This window comes from Epinephelus fuscoguttatus, linkage group LG17 (assembly GCF_011397635.1).
Source record: "Epinephelus fuscoguttatus linkage group LG17, E.fuscoguttatus.final_Chr_v1".
Lineage (NCBI taxonomy): Eukaryota > Metazoa > Chordata > Actinopteri > Perciformes > Serranidae > Epinephelus > Epinephelus fuscoguttatus.
In genome coordinates, this window is record NC_064768.1 from 3077230 (window position 1) to 3095281 (window position 18052).

The 18052-nt window shown below is 42.6% G+C and overlaps 1 protein-coding gene across 2 annotated transcripts in view; it reads right to left on the minus strand.

Moving 5' to 3' along the window:
* The window catches only part of LOC125904249 (semaphorin-6D-like), a 514236-nt gene that overhangs the window by 140533 nt on the left and 355651 nt on the right, over positions 1-18052 (minus strand). For both annotated transcript variants that reach the window (XM_049601535.1, XM_049601534.1), the window contains exons 16-17: positions 7852-8025; positions 7626-7766 (exon numbers count right to left, since the gene is read on the minus strand). In XM_049601535.1, coding sequence (XP_049457492.1) covers positions 7626-7766; positions 7852-8025 — 315 coding nt within the window. The remainder of the gene's footprint in view (positions 1-7625; positions 7767-7851; positions 8026-18052) is intronic.

Consider the following 18052-nt stretch of genomic DNA (forward strand, 5'->3'; position numbering starts at 1 on the left):
TACAGCTTATAATGACAGAAACACTTAAAGTGCTCTCTGGGAATATTAAAGGGGCAAATTTAGCTATTAAGAGGAAAAAACTTCTTCTATACTTGAAACAAAAAAAGTAGATCTTTGCTTCTTGCAGGAAACTCATTTAAATAATGAGGAATCCACAAAACTCCAGAGAGACTGGGTTGGTAAAATATTTTTCAGTGCCTACTCCTCCAAACAGAGGGGAGCGTGCATACTAATCCCTAACAACCTTAACATTGTTATCCACAAGCAACTTTCTGGTGGGGATGGCAGATGGGTTGCATTAGACACAAGTTTTGGTGGTATTAGATGTTCTTTTATTAATATATATATGCCCCAAATACTGACTCTCCAGATTTTTTTGTTGACATTTGCAATACTGTGAAACAGATTGGGAATACCTGTGATAATTGGGGGGGGATTTTAACCAGGTGAGGAACCTGGTACTTGATAAATCAAATATCCCTAACACAAGAACAACACAGAAATCTCAACTAGCAATAGATGTTCTGGAAGAAGGTGTAGACAGAGGTACTACGAACAAGAGGAAACAGCTGGCAGGTTTCTGGCTCAACGAGCAAAACAACAATTCAATCAAACACTAATAACATTTGTGTTAAAGGATGACGGGGTCTTAACCACAGATAGTGGGGAGATAAATGAGACATTTAGGACATTTTAACAATCGTTGTATACATCACAGTTCACCAAAACAGAGGATGATATGGACAATTTTTTGTCAGTGGTACACTTGCCATCCCTATCAGAACAAATACAAAAGGAAATTGGGGGAGATATTACATTAGAAGAAATCCAGCAAGCTATAAAAAAAATCTGAATTCTGGGAAGTCCCCTGGGGGGATGGCTTCCCCACAGATTTTTATAAAGCATTTTCTGACATCTTGGCACCGAAGCTACGCACAGTTTTTCAGGATGCACTTAAAAAAGGCCATATGCCAGAGAGCATACAATGCGCTGTGATCACACTCATACATAAAAAAGGCAAGAACCCCCAGCAATGCGGGAGCTATCAACCGGTCTCACTTATTAATGTAGATGTCAAAATACTGGCTAAGGTTCTAGCTTTAAGACTGGAGAAACACTTACCCAGTCTTATTCACCCAGACCAGGTGCCTCTGCACTGTAACTGTATGAGATTTTTACTGTAAGATGACCATCGTCGACAATATTGTGGTATCACGGTATCTTGGTATTACAGCATATATTATTAGTAGTCAGAATGAGCCCTAAAAGACCAAAAATAGAAGGGAACTAATTGAAGCTTAAAAAACATTTTGTTGATAGAAGTTTGTGTAAAGAGTCTCCCCTTAGAAAATAACAAAAATGAAGGGGAGATTTTCCATCCAGTTGCATCTTTTTTAATATCGTGGATAAGCAAATTTACACGGTATGATAACCATCAACTTTTATACCTTAAAACGGGTATATCCCTTGTAGGAGCATATAGTCTTCCTAAAATTCTCCAGATTCTGGACTACAAGTAAATAGACAATGACAAGGCCACAAGCAAGGGTCAAATGTTTATTGCCCTGCCCCCGAGCTTACTCCGGTCTGGAGGGATGCGTCCTCCAGACATCCGGGTGCCAAAAGGGGGGGTAAAGAGTTCATTTGAGGTGCTTCAAATGCTTTTTAAGTCATTAACTTATAAAAGGGTCCCCTCCTCTGCCCTGAGGCAACGCACCTTGATTAACAGCCCTGCTAGGATCTTAAGACAATGCTTCTTTTCTCCACCACATCCTGTCCCTTCCTGTCACACCAGGGGATCATGCCCTCCCCTCTCTTACCAAATGTTTCTGTGTGACAAAATTGAAATGTCTGTTGGAAGTGAGATTATACATTTGTTTTCTTCTTTTTGTTGGTTGCTTTCCTATGTTCTAAACTTTTACATGTGCATAATCATGTTTTCTATCTGAATGATACTTTGCTTTAACCCCGTAAAACAAAATATTGATAAGTTGCAAAATTCAATTTCAATTTCAACTGTTAACCCCACATCTAACATGGAGCTGAGAGCTGTGAGTTGTGGGGTGCCACAAGGAAGTTCGTTGGAGCCGCTTTTGTTTTCAATATTTATTAATGATTTTCCTGATTTTGAATCATGCCACTGTTGCGATGTATGCTGATGATTCGACAATTTACACATCAGCACATACAATTGATGAAATGACTACAATTTTAAATAAGGAATTAGAGTTAACAGAAAAATTGATGATAAGAAATAAACTGGTTCTAAATAGGGGAAAAAAAAACAAATGTATAGTTTTAGGTTCAAAACATTCATTAAGAGAAGCACCTAAGCTTCACATATCCATGGATGATACAGAGATAGAACAAGTAACCGTGGTAAAACTATTAGGAATTACTGTAGATAGTCAAATGTCCTGGAACAACCAAGTAGATCAAATAGTGCAAAGAATGGGTAGAGGTATGGCTGTGATTAAACACTGCAGAAAATGTATGTCTAATCATTTATTGAAGCAAGTGGTGCAGGCACTGGTGTTGTCACACTTACACTATTGTTCTGTAATTTGGTCCAGTACACCAGGAAGTAATTTGAATAGGTTACAGGTAGCCTAAAATAAAGCGGCTTGTTTGGTCCTTCAAGGCCCATACCAAACAAATGTAAGTACAATGAATGATTGTTTAGCTTGGTTAGGTGTAAAATGCAGGGTGCAATATTCACTAATATGTCTTATCAAAAACATAAAAACAACAAAAACACCAGAAATATTGTACAGGACTTTAGCATTTTTTTCAGATACATATACGCGGCATAATAATTGTATTTTGATTTAATGTTAATTTGTATTTATTTATTTTTTTTTTAGATCTCCTTTGGGCATTTTGCCTTCAACGGACACGACAGGCAAGCGTAAAAGGGGGAGAGAGAGAAGGGGGGATGACACGCAGCAAAGGGCCATAGGCTGGACTCGAACCCAGGCCGCGGCAACAGCCCTGCACATGGGGCCAACAGGATGGATGTTAAGAATCAATTTTGAGCATAATGGGAAGAGTATGTGTCAATCGCACGTAACATATCAGAGTATACGACCTCGTATAAGAAAAGCATTAAGTTTCCTCCAAAATACCATGATGAGACTATTTTTCAACTAAAGAGAGGTTGCCTTATCAAATCTGCCCACTTTGGCCAGATAAATACAAGTGCGCTCGACGTGGCTCGCCCTCTTGTTCGTGCTCTTGCTTCTTGTATTTTCCGTCCTCTTGTAATTTCCGCTTTTTGTATTCTTGCTCTTGTTGCTCTCTTCTTCATTTTAGTCTCTTGCTTTTATGTTTTGCGTACGCTTTCGTTTTTACTTTGTCTACTTGCTTTTGCCGTATCTTATGTTTTAACCAGTTACGTTTGGTTCATGCGTAACTCTTTTGTGCTCACGATCAAAGTTATTTTAAACTTTTAAATTTTGCTTATCCACTTTTCTTTTATCTCCAGTGTTCAACATTTTTGCGCGTTAATAATAACTTTAACAACAATATTGAACGGCCAACAATATTGTTTTCACTATTATTATAAGCGAGTAATCATAACAAAATAGACCAGCACCTGCCGACCGACCTCTTCGCCCCAGCTGTGCGGTGAAGAGTGAGGTCGAGCAGGAGGCTTAGTTAATTATCCTGATTTTAATTTAGGTTTCATTAGGTGAATGGTTTTGCGCATCCCTGCGTTCCCAATTTATATACAGTACAGGCCAAAAGTTTGGACACACCTTCTCATTCAATGCGTTTTCTTTATTTTCATGACATGTTTTATATTCTAGTTTCTTCAAAATAGCCACCCTTTGCTCTGATTACTGCTTTGCACACTCTTGGCATTCTCTCCATGAGCTTCAAGAGATAGTCACCTGAAATGGTTTCCACTTCACAGGTGTGCCTTATCAGGGTTAATTAGTGGAATTTCTTGCTTTATCAATGGGGTTGGGACCATCAGTTGTGTTGTGCAGAAGTCAGGTTAATACACAGCCGACAGCCCTACTGGACAACTGTTAAAATTCATATTATGGCAAGAACCAATCAGCTAACTAAAGAAAAACGAGTGGCCATCATTACTTTAAGAAATGAAGGTCAGTCAGTCCGGAAAATTGCAAAAACTTTAAATGTGTCCCCAAGTGGAGTCGCACAAACCCTCACGCGCTACAACGAAACTGGCCCACATGAGGACCGGGAAAGGAAGACCAAGAGTCACCTCTGCTTCTGAGGATAAGTTCATCCGAGTCACCAGCCTCAGAAATCGCAAGTTAACAGCAGCTCAGATCAGAGACCAGATGAATGCCACACAGAGTTCTAGCAGCAGACCCATCTCTAGAACAACTGTTAAGAGGAGACTGCGCGAATCAGGCCTTCATGGTCAAATAGCTGCTAGGAAACCACTGCTAAGGAGAGGCAACAAGCAGAAGAGATTTGTTTGGGCCAAGAAACACAAGGAATGGACATTAGACCAGTGGAAATCTGTGCTTTGGTCTGATGAGTCCAAATTTGAGATCTTTGGTTCCAACCGCCGTGTCTTTGTGAGACGCAGAAAAGGTGAACGGATGGATTCCACATGCCTGGTTCCCACTGTGAAGCATGGAGGAGGAGGTGTGATGGTGTGGGGGTGTTTTGCTGGTGACACTGTTGGGGATTTATTCAAAATTGAAGGCACACTGAACCAGCATGGCTACCACAGCATCCTGCAGCGACATGCCATCCCATCCGGTTTGCGTTTAGTTGGACGATCATTTATTTTTCAACAGGACAATGACCCCAAACACACCTCCAGGCTGTGTAAGGGCTATTTGACCAAGAAGGAGAGTGATGGAGTGCTGCGGCAGATGACCTGAATCGAGATGGTTTGGGGTGAGCTGGACCGCAGAGTGAAGGCAAAGGGGCCAACAAGTGCTAAACACCTCTGGGAACTCTTTCAAGACTGTTGGAAAACCATTTCAGGTGACTACCTCTTGAAGCTCATGGAGAGAATGCCAAGAGTGTGCAAAGCAGTAATCAGAGCAAAGGGTGGCTATTTTGAAGAAACTAGAATATAAAACATGTTTTCAGTTATTTCACCTTTTTTTGTACATAACTCCACATGTGTTCATTCATAGTTTTGATGCCTTCAGTGAGAATCTACAATGTAAATAGTCATGAAAATAAAGAAAACGCATTGAATGAGAAGGTGTGTCCAAACTTTTGGCCTGTACTGTATATCTTAACATACTCTGTCCCACTATCGCCAAACTAAACAACTCACACGAGTGTTATTTATTTATGATTTATGTGTTGTGTCATATAATTATTTCATTTCATTCCATTTATATACTGTTGATTTGTGTGTTGTGTCATATAATTATCATTCTATATTTAACTTAAATAAATCTTCATTTAGCACCAAGTCGTTGTCTGTGTATATATCTTTTGGACAGGAGCTGAGATCACTGTATAGGGAATTCATTACCCAGATATTGAGATTGATTCATTATTGATAAGCGTACTGACTAATTAATAATAGGTTTACGGAGTTATTAATTTGAATAGTCGCTTTCCTCATTCGGAGGTGGTGCCCAAAAAATTTTATTACGAGTGCAAATATTCTCAAAAAGGTATTTCCCCTACACCCTGCAACCCTAATAGCTAAAAGCCTTAAGTTAAATTTACATATCTAATTGTTAGGAGTACTTCAAATTTACTTGTATGTTATTAATTCTGTGAGGTTGTTGCAACTTAAAAATAACAACTGGAATTGATTTTTTCTTTTTAAATATTAGCAACTTAACTAAACCAAGTTAGTCTGACTTACCTCAACAGTTGTGTGACTGGTTTTTGAATGATTTATTCATGATTTTGACTGCTTCAAAAAATGAAAATAAGTTATTTCAGGGCAGTTTATATAGTGTTGTGTGATGCTTCCTCACCTACTGTAACTGTGAGTTCTTACAGAAAACAAAACGTTTGACTGCAGGTAGTAATGTTTGGATCAAGACAGACGAGGTTGACACAGCTGAAGCTGGATTTAAGAGGCAGCAGAGATGGGAGGAGGGAGGAAGGAGGGAGAGGGAATGAATGAAAGACTAAGAGGGACAAAAAGGAAAGAAGTGGGGAGAAACAGAAAGTGATTCAGAGACACAAAGAGAGACAGGAAAAGAGAAGATGAGACAAGAGAGAGAGAAAGAAGAGAAAGATGGAGACAAAAGAGTGAAAGAGGAGAGAGGACGCTGACTTCTGTATCAGCTGCTGCCACGTGTGAGACTGAAAGGCACACAGACAGACAGACAGACAGACAGACAGACAGACACGCACGCACACACACACACACACACACACACGGTTATTTTGGCTGGCCCTAAAGTGAACTGTGTGTGTGTTTGGCATGTGATGTGTGTGTGACTGGCAGAGTGTGAACTAAATTAACTGGTAAAGGGCGACAGGCTTTGAGTGTGTGTGTGTGTGTGTGTGTGTGTGTGTGTGCGTGCGTGCGTGCGTGCATGTTCACTCCAGTTGAGGGCAAAAAAACAGAGAAGAAGAGGTCGAGGGAAAGATGGAAACAAGGAGAGAAGAAAGGAAGGAATGAGGAAGTGACATTCACACCAAGCCGGATTTCTGTCTGAAAATTATGCAAGAAAATTCATAAAAAACAAATCTGTGGATTCTTACTGTACTTTCGTGCAGGTGACAAATATTCGGACAGACCTCCCTTTCAGTGGATTTCTGCTTTTAGAAATACATGTTTGACCAATGAAAAGTTTTCTGTCTCTGTCAAGTAGCTGCCCGTTAGTCACCCACTCCACAGCAGGAAACGGCACTTAAAAATAAAAACTCTTAGAAATATAGCGCGTTTTTTACAAACTTGACATTTGTCCATTTGCAATGGGACCGCGACCCACTTTTAGACCATGACCCACCAGTTGGGAACCACTACTTTAGAGAGACACAGCTCATTTAAGCTGAGTTTTACGGCACTCAAGTCCAAGTCCAGCTGGAGTCTATTTTGTAAATGTCCAGCCCTGCTCCCAGACAATGAAACAGTGACTGTGATACAGAATGTCTTTTTGTCCATGATGCTGATGGAAGGCTCTCTACAGCTCTGCAGCTGTTTCCACATCACATCGGCTGGCACTTATTCATCCTACTCACTAATTAAAATGAGTCTGATTAGTCTATGTGTGTGTGTGTGTGTGTGTGTGTGTGTGTGTGTGTGCCTCCCCAGTGATGAATGTGCTCTGATTTGGGCAGTGAGCTCTGTTCAGTGTAATGGTGTCTATAAATGAGAATCTTTTTACTCATATTCAAATGTTGAGACTCGGCATCCCTGTCTCCCCTGGCACACACTCACTTCTACAACAATATGATGCCAAATTTAGATCACTATATTAATTTTCTCCCATTCTGAGTTTTGAATCTTTTCCAGAATTCATTAAATTACAGTCTCTCTCTGATTTTTGTGCTGCATTTCAGAAAAGTTGAGCCTGTTTCATTTTAACACAACACGGAATAGTAACAGTGTGTTTAACTGAGAGCAGAGGAGAATCAAAGAGGAGTTTTAATCTGGTTTTAACAATTAAAAAACAGTAGGTGGAAGAGCTGCTTTCAGTCCTGTCTCTTACTTTTTACAGGCTCCATGTTGGGTGCAGCGGCTGAGCGGCACTCTGATCACACAGCTGGTGAAAGCAACAAACAAGGCATGATGGTCCTTATCTAGCTCCAGTCCCAGAACCCTCCTGTCCTCCTGACCTTGAACATTACACCTGCACGCACAGACACAGAGCAGATTATAATCATATCAACGTGGATGTTAAATAATTTAGTAGAGTATTTTAACTCAAGTCTTACTTAGATGGGTTGTAGATGTCGATGTCCTCCAGCAGTTTGGATCCGAAGCTGTCGTTGGGATGTGTGCTGGCCAAAACCTTCAGGACTCTGCCATCGTCTGAGCCCAGGAACATCACTGTCCGGTCCTTGTAGGGTCCCGCCGACACATCCACCACAATCTGAGTCAGTTTGGATCTAGTTTAAAAAAAAAAAAAAAAAAGAGATGCTCGGTGGCCTGTGAGAAACTATAAAATCTGCAAGTCTTTAAAACTTGCCAAGAGAATTTTGCTGACTGTGTAATGACAACCAAGTGCCAAAGACCACTAAGATAAAAAACAAAAAACAAATGATCTGCCTCTTTATTACCCATATTAACCCTGACAGTAAACCTGTTTGATCTTTCTAAAATTTGTAGACGGAACATACTTGTACAGGCACAAGTTGTGCCTGTACAAGCCAAGAGTCCTCACAAAGTGACTTCCAGTTGCAAAATCTGAAGAGAATAAATCAGTGATTGGGTTTTAAGAAAGACTTAAAGGGGACTTATGAAGCTTTTCCTTATTTTCTGTTGTGTATATATCATGTTTAAATGTCAGATGTTCAGTTTAAACGTGGCCAAAATTGGAAATAATGAGATAAACTATGTAAAAGTAAACACCTCAAGCTTCAGATGTATCTAAGTTTGTTTGTTCTTTACTCTGGCTACATGATGACATCATAGTGTGACCCATTTCTTTATATGGTCATCAGCACCAGACACGTTAATGCAAGTGCTTACATTATATACACTGCTACATATAGCTACATGCTAACATCACCAAAATATGGAATCTTATGCCCCTTTTTGACAGTCATGGGCTGGCTTGGCTTGGCTTGGTATGGGCCGTCAGCCCAGCACAGCAGGGATTTGCATTTCCATTACAACAGGGCTACCTTCTTGAAGTTGTTTCAAGAGTGCTGGTCCATGGCTAAAGTCCCCTGTTATTTTTGTAACATGTGTTTTCCCATCACAGCAGGAGGACAGGTAATAGAAGTTTTCCTGTTGGAGGTGAGCTGTTTACAGAAGTGCAGTAATGGCGTGTTGTCTGCAGCTCTTCATCAAACATCTCACTGTGGCTGTTTCTGCTTTTACTCTTCCTCCCTGCCATATTATTAGACTTGTCTTTATTGAAGAAAAGCTGCTAATAAAGTTCAGATAATTCAGTGATAAACACATTTAACTGTCTAGACTCTTCACAATAAAATTCCCCTGCTATTTTGTTATGTAAAATATTTTATTGTGAAGCAGCAAAATGAGGAGATGTTGAGATTTCGAGTCGCAAATTCACACAACTTCTAATATGGCTGATATAAAACATGAAACCATAAAATAAAACAGATATCTACAAACAGGATGGAGGGGAGAAACTAAACTCCAAACCACAGCGATTCAGTTAAAAGCTACAAAAGTACTGAGAGCTGAACACACAGAGACTTTTAAAAATGCCTTTCTCTTTGGTCTCCTGCAGACAGAGGTGAGTAGACTCTTGCAACACACACAGTTTGTTTGAGGGGGAGAAGAGGGGCTGTCGGGGTTGGCTGTGGTCAGCGAGCCAGGCTTTTGGACCTACACCTGGGAGGGTCCATCTCCAGCGTGGTTTGGTGTGGCACGGTGCGTCTAAACTAACAATGGAAAAGAAATTACTCAGCGCAGCCAAAAGTCGTCGTCGTTGTCGTCGTCAGCGTTGTCCTCCGCTTATCCGGGTCCAGGTTGCGGGGGCAGCAGCCTCAGCAAAGAAGCCCAGACAGTCCTCTCCCCAGCCACTTCCGTCAGCTCTTCCACGGGAACCCCGAGACGTTCCCAGGCCAGCTGGGTGATGTAGTCCCTCCAGCGTGTCCTGGGGCGGCACCGAGGCCTCCTCCCGGTTGGACACACCCAAAACACCTCCCAAGGGAGGCGTCCGGAAGGCATCCTTACCAGATGCCCGAATCACCTCAACTGGCTCCTCTCGATGTGGAGGAGCAGCGGCTCTACTCCGAGCCCCTCCCGGATGTCCGAGCTCCTCACCCTATCTCTAAGGCTGAGCCCAGCCACCCTGCGTAGGAAACTCATTTCGGCCGCTTGTACTCACAATCTCATTCTTTCGGTCACTACCCATAGCTCATAGCTGGAACATCGATCAACCGGTAAATTGAGAGCTTCGCTTTTTGGCTAAGCTCCCTCTTCACCACAACGGACCAGTTAAGCGCCTGCATCACTGCTGACGCCGCCCCAATCCGCCTGTCAATATCCCGCTCCATCCTACCTCATGAACAAGATCCTGAGATACTTAAACTCCTCCACCTGAGGAAGGACCTCCCCCCCGACCTGAAGTGGGCAATCCACCCTTTTCCGGCTGAGTTGGCGGAGTCCAACCCTCACCGGGAACAGGTCCAACTTACTGCCGGCCACGCGAACCAGACTCATGCTCCTTCGGTACAGGGGCTGGATGGCCTTAGCAAGGGACCACCAACCCCATACTCCTGGAGCACCCCCCACAGGATGCCCCTGGGGACACGGTCGTAAGCCTTCTCCAAATCCACAAAACACATGTGGACTGGTTGGGCAAACTCCCATGCCCCCTCCAGCATCCTGGCGAGGGTAAAGAGCTGGTCCACGGTTCCGCGTCCGGGACGAAAACCACATTGCTCCTCCTCAATCTGAGGTTCAACTATCGACCGGACCCTCTTCTCCAGCACCCTGGAGTAGACCTTACCGGGTAGGCTGAGGAGTGTGATCCCCCTGTAGTTGGAACACACCCTCTGGTCCCCTTTCTTGAAAATGGGGACCACCACCCCGGTCTGCCACTCCAGAGGCACTGCCCCCGATGTCCACGCAATGTTGCAGAGGCGTGTCAGCCAAGACAGCCCTACAACATCCAGAGCCTTGAGATATCCAGGACGAATCTCATCCACCCCCGGGGCTCCGCCGCCTCAGAGTTGTTTCACTACCTCAGCAACTTCTGCCCCAGAAATTGGACGACCCGCCCCTGAGACCCCCGTCTCTGTTTCCTCACTGGAATACGTGTTGATGGAATTGAGGAGCTCCTCAAAGTATTCCTTCCACCGCCCGACAATGTCCCCAGTTGACGTCAGCAGCTCCCTGCCCCCACTGTAAACAGTGTGAGCAAGTTGCTGCCTTCCCCTCCTGAGGCACCGGACGGTTTGCCAGAACCTCTTTGGAGCCGATCGATAGTCTTCCTCCATGGCCTCACCGAACACCTCCCACGCCCGAGTTTTTGCCTCCACGACTGCCGCCGCTGCGCTCCGCTTGGCCCACCGGTACCCATCAGCTGCTTCCAGAGACCCACAGACCAACCATGCCCTGTAGGCCTCCTTCTTCAGCCTGACGGCTCCCCTCACCTCTGGTGTCCACCAGCGGGTTCGGGGATTACCGCCGCGACTGGCCCCAGCGGCCTTGCGGCCACAGCTCGCAACCGCCGCCTCAATAATGGCAGAGCGGAACAAGGCCCATTCAGACTCAATATCCCCCTCTCCCCTCCCTCGGGATGCAGTCGAAGCTCTGCCGGAGGTGGGAGTTGAAGATCATTTGAAGAGGTTCTTCCGCCAGGCGTTCCCAGCAGACCCTCACTGTTCGTTTGGGCCTGCCAGGTCTGCGTGGCATCTTCCCCCACCATCTGATCCAACTCACCACCAGGTGGTGATCAGTTGACAGCTCTGCTCCTCTCTTCACCCGAGTGTCCAGAACATATGGCCGCAGGTCAAATGATACGACTACAAAGTCAATCACTGACCTGCGACCTAGGCTGTTCTGGTGCCACGTGCACCAATGGACATCCTTATGTTTGAACATGGTGTTAGTTATGGCCAAACTGCGACCCGCACAGAAGTCCAATAACTGAACACCAATTGGGTTCAGACCGGGCAGGCCATTGCTCCCAATCACGCCCCTCCAGGTCTCGCTGTCATTGCCCACGTGAGCGTTAAAGTCCCCCGGCAGAACAATGGAGTCCTCGGTTGGGGCACTGTCCAGCACCCGTCCCAGGGACTCCAAAAAGGGCGGGTACTCTGAACTGTTGTTCGGCGCATAAGCGCAGACAACAGTCAGGACCCATTCCCCGACCCGAAGGCGCAGGGAAGCAACCCTTTCGTCTACCGGGGTAAACCCCAATGTACAGGCACAAATTCCAATTTGTTGCCTATATTTTTCCTGACTGCTGTTTACACGTTCTATTCACCTTATTTTTCACGGAAACAGAGGCAAAACAGAATGCAGCCAGCTTCCGTTTTTTTGTGCGACACTTCCAGTCCAGCACTCTTGACCACTGTGTAAATGTCCCGCGGTATTTGCTACAGTGACATTACTGCGTGCATGGCAATGTTTACATTACTGAAAGCAATTTTAAGGACTAACTTTAAATATTTGAAGTTAAACGTTAAAGAATAAATCACCTGGAAAGCTGGAGCTGCTCCACATAATTTAGTAGGTAACTTAGCCTTCACAGAGCGGTGGAAATGTCCGTGCAGCTGCAGACGGGTGCGGCTGGATGACTGATGCGTACATGCTGATTTAGGTGCTATCAGAGCCAATCCGCGCATCACTAATGGCTTAAAAACAACCCGTCCTGTGTTAAGAGTGTATGTCGCTGACAGAAAGAAAAAAAGAAAACAAAAAAAGAGAGAAAAGCAGCGTACACCTCACATATTTATTTCTCACAGTTGCGCACACGTTTGGCTGGCATGCAGAAGCACCGTCTGTGTGTCTGTGTGTCGAGGGTGCGAGCCGCAGCTTCAGCTGCTCAGGTAGAGAGGCTGTGTAGCCCGGTGTGTTTTTTCGCTGATTTGGTTCTGCAGGTTTTCTGCTGGTACACTGGAGACGGGGATCAAGCAGTTTGTCTCACTCGGGATAGATTGTGCTTTTTTTGGTTCATAGTTTTTGATTGACGTGCGATTTATTCTGCTTTCCTTCCTTTCCCTCGCTCATGAACACGTCATCAAAATGCGCTGCCGTCGTATCATTCATGACGTACGACGTGGATTGCCAGGAAATATCTGATCTGTCTGTTTAGATTACAGACCTATTGGCAGATATCTGATTCATATCAGATATATTTTCACATATGAAGGAGGCCTGAATCTGAGCTGACAATATCTTATATCATGCATTTTTTTCCTGTTTACACGTTCATGTTACACATCCGATCTGTGCCACTTGAGAGGAAAAAATCGGAATTGGGTCACTTGAACCATGTAATGTAAAGTAGGCCTATTACTAGCATCTCTGGCGCTGTAAAAACATGATCAGTTAGTTTAGCCAAGCTCAGTTAGGGGCTCATGTTCTGATAATCATCCATATTCACTGATGTATACAGTAGTCCCATATACTGGGAGAAAGGGAAGATGATGAGGAGAATTGGGAATCTGTGAGAGGCGAGAGATGAGAACATGAGTGGACATAACATGCCTGAGACCCTGAAACTAGAACTCCGCTCGGACGCCCGCGTCCGCGCTCCCTCCCTCCATGGTATCTCCCAGGCACACGTCATCAAACCATGTGATGTTTGGTGTCACCGGATTCAGGAAGCTCTCGACTTTTCAAAAATGACATTGTTTTTCTTTTATTTCTTATGAATTTCGCACCAGAGCAGCCTAAACACACAAAGTCCAAAATCGTGATGACTGGTGACAATTGTCACCACTTAAGTCACGTCATGCCGTTTTTAGAGGAGAAAAGTTAAAGGATTACTCGCGATCTTAAACGGAGCTTCAAGTGGAGACTTAGATCTTTTATAAAAGGTAAGAGTCTCACTCTTACCACTATTTTTGGCTGAGATATACCGACTAGAAAGTGGGATCATAACTTTCACGTTTCATATGGCTTTATTTGGTGATATTTTATGGTGTTTCTGTCATAAACAACATCAGCTATCATAATCACACCTGATTTTAATAAGGTACAATGTTTGAAGCTGGCTGAGTGTTGTTTGATCACTGATAGTACTGTTTTGGGCGGCACGGTGGTCTGGTGGTTAGCACTGTCACCTCACAGCAAGAGGGTTGCCGGTTCGATCCCGGGTGTGGGAGCCCTTCTGTGCGGAGTTTGCATGTTCTCCCCGTGTCAGCGTGGGTTCTCTCCGGGCACTCCGGCTTCCTCCCACAGTCCAAAGACATGCAGATTGGGGACTAGGTTAATTGATAACTCTAAATTGTCCGTAGGTGTGAATGTGAGCGTGAATGGTTGTTTGTCTCTATGTGTCAGCCCTGCGATAGTCTGGCAACCTGTCCAGGGTGTACCCTGCCTCTCGCCCAATGTTAGCTGGGATAGGCTCCAGCCCCCCCGCGACCCTCAAGAGGATGAAGCGGTTAGAAAATGAATGAAGTACTGTTTTGAAGCCGAGTGAGCGCTCTGTCATTTGGAGCTCCGCCTGGATCTTTTCATGGAAAAAACACTGTAGAATGGTCATACAGCCCCACAGTGTCATTTACTTGCTCAAATGAAGTCACAGACAGTTATTCATCCTGAAAAACTTTTTTTATTTTATTTTATACAAAATCTTCAACTTTTTACTGACTTCAGAGGCCCACTCTGTCTCTAGGTGATCACTGATACAGAGACAGAGTGGGCCTCTGAAGTCAGAGGCCCACTCTGTCTCTGTATCACCTAGAGTGTTTCTGACACTTTCACAAGAAACTTCAGAGAGTTTGCTTTCTGGCAAGACCTCATGCATGCATGTAGTCAGAGTGGTTCAGAGGCTACAGTCATTTTAATTTGGGTATGTCATTTTAGGCGTTTTCGCTACAAAATGGGGGTGGAGTGCAAGAGGTTACAGCAAAGCAGTGAAAAGGAGGGTGATGGCTGGCTCTATGTACTATTGGCTGTTTAAGAGAAATAAACAGTAAAGGTAAGCATATGATTCTCTGTGTAGTGCTTTTTGAATGACTTGGTGATGGTGATGGTGATGAGCCTCTATGAAATCGTGAAATATGGTAGCCGTCTCAAGCGCTCTGTGGGCATGATTTGCGTGCAATTAAAAAAAAATCACAACTGATTGTGTGTCCCTCAAACTTGTCATCAGATCTGCACCCATGGTTTAGAAGCTTTTATTGCTGTTTTTTTTGTTTTGTTTTTAAAGTAGAATGTGCATCAAAAAACAATTATTTACCACATACACTGCGACATGTAGCTACATGCTAATGTTTAGGTAACATGGTATCTTGATTTTTGTTGTCATTGTTATTTTTTCCGATATTTCAGATGAGGTTTCTGTTGGAACGTGTCAAGCTGTGAAGATTTTAGCGTAGAAGCTGTTATTGGGGAAAATCCTGCAGAGTGTACCCCTAAATAAAATAAATAGTGACTCTGTTTCTTTGCAAACAAAAACTTGGTCATAAAACAACCAGACCTGTCATCATACAGTGTGTTTGTCAGATTGCATCTCTTCTGGTTTTACCTGTCTTCTGTGATGTGATTTCATGTTGTCATGATTTAACTGCTCGTGCTGACTGTCTGCTTAACATGGCTTTGTATTAACTCCCTGCTTTCTTACATGCCCTACTCTGCATGATGCTGCCTTCCTCCTCTGAGCTTTTTATCCTGTTCAGCTGTACATGTTGGCTTTATCCACTTTTAATTCTACATTATGTGTATTTTATTGTTGTTTTAATGGCTCATTTAACATCTGTTCGAGGGACACTAGCTGAAAATTAGCTGTTTGAGCTAACACTAACACTAGTGATGCTGATCAATGTAGATCATCCCTAAAAATAAATTTATAGTAAGAAAAAAAAAGAAAACCAGAACAGCTTTGGGTAGCCTTTTACACTCAACTCCCCTAAGACATTACAGAAAATTACAGTTAATCCTTTTGGGAAAAAACAAAACAACTGGGTGACTCCCCTGCACTTTTTCACCAATATGGGGCAATGAACAATTTACTCTGGCTTAAAATGACATGGGCTTTAAAATATGGTCAAGTAAGGGCTTGTGTACTGTACAGGATCACTATAAGGACAACAATTAAATGTAATTTGATGAGTTGAGGTTGAAATAATGAATTAAGGAATGACTATTTCAAACCCCAAAAAAAAGAAAAAAAAGAACATAAAAAAAAATATGAATTTTAACAGTTGTCCAATAGGGCTGTCGGCTGTGTATTAACCTGACTTCTGCACAACACAACTGATGGTCCCAACCCCATTGATAAAACAAGAAATTCCACTAATTAACCCTGATAAGGCACACCTGTGAAGTGGAAACCATTTCAGGTGACTACCTCTTGAAGCTCATGGAGAGAATGCCAAGAGTGTGCAAAGCAGTAATCAGAGCAAAGGGTGGCTATTTTGAAGAAACTAGAATATAAAACATGTTTTCAGTTATTTCACCTTTTTTTGTTAAGTACATAACTCCACATGTGTTCATTCATAGTTTTGATGCCTTCAGTGAGAATCTACAATGTAAGTAGTCATGAAAATAAAGAAAACGCATTGAATGAGAAGGTGTGTCCAAACTTTTGGCCTGTACTGTATATATCTGCCAAAAATATCTTTTTTGTATAGTTTTTAAAACTGATTTATATTTGCGCTTTGTTTCAACTCATCATGCAGTGAAATACACTGAACACTGAAATACAGTCTTTATTTTTTTAAATTAAATTCTCCTCTTAAATTACAACCCCCCTCCCTGTGACAACTTTTTTTTAATGTTGCTCGGAAGTAGATCAGTTCTTGTTTTAAACATAATTATTGCAGTTTTAAATTTGACCAGATCTAAAACATTTTAATGCATGTGACTATAAAGACGTAACTTGCTTTTGTAAGTGTTGCCCCAGACTTCTACACGGCAAGTCAAATATGGTAGTACAAGTGATGAATACAGAATGTGCAGTGATTTATGGTCCAGTATGTGTTTTGCCTTCCCCAGACCTGTAATGCTCTTTGCCAGCATAGTTCTCACATAATTGATCTGAGGTTTCCAGCAGATTTAGTAGTCTAAAATCACACCCAGAAATGTAGTTTCATAGACTCTTTCCACATCAATGTTATCAATCATCATCTGTACTTCTGTGTCTGTACTACAGTGTCCAAACAATATAAATTTAGTTTTGTTCAAATTCAAAGACAATTTATTTATGCTAAATCACTGTTTTAATTTACACATTTCTGTCATGACCTCCAAAAGCTGCTGCAGATTTTCCCCTTAACAAAGAGCATTGGTGTCATCTGCAAATAAAACAAATTTTAATTTTCTGGACACCAAACATATGTCATTTGTATACAAAATGAAGAGTTTATCACTTGCCACAGAAACACATTTTTAAGTATTTACAAGTTAGAAGCTTTGTTTTGTCACGCCTGGGGAATTCTTTGCAAAAACCATCATTGTCCACATTAGAAGCATTTTCTATGAGGAACTGTTCTGGGAAATGTCTGGTTTCTGATTTATATCATCTGCTGGTTGATAACCATCAGGACAAAACTGAAAGTAAGAGAATGGATTCAAGAGGACATTTTAGAGAGTGAATGGGATACAATATGTACAAAAGCCCAGACTCAGACCATCAATACTTGACTGAGATTACTACAACATCATTGGGTAATGAGAACATATGTCAAACCGGAAAAACTTAACAAATATTCCTGGCCAATGCTATATGTGCAACATACATCAAGGGACCTTGCATTATTGCCTATGGGAGTGTGTTGAGATCAAAAGAATCTGGAGGTCAGTGCTGCAGTTTGTGTCTCGGATGACATCATTCCCAACATCTTTAAGTTCTAGGCTCTGCTTGTTAGCCATGTTTCCAGACAGTTTTACTCTGCCCAGGAAAGAGAAAATGATGGTTGGTTGGTTGGTTGGTTGGTTGGTATATGTTTGTGCAACCTGTTAAATGTTTAAAATCAATAAACATATGTTTACAAGAAGACCAGAACACATCACAAAACCAAATGCAGCTGTAGGACTCCAATGCTGTCAAATGCAAACTTTGTAAGAGTTTTAGAGCTGATTCTGTATGGAGCTAGAACAGTGACGATAAGTTTTAGCATTGAACATAAAATTTGGCAATGAAAAAAAAAACAACAACACGGATATTAAAAATCATTTTATTACAGAAAAAACAAATGTAGTGCTGCAGGGGTCTTCAAAAGGTGTGATCGTCAACCATCAATAAATGGTCAACCTCTTGTGCTCTTCAGTGCAGGAATCTCAGTCTTGACATTTTCATGTATGGCTGAAACGTGTAGG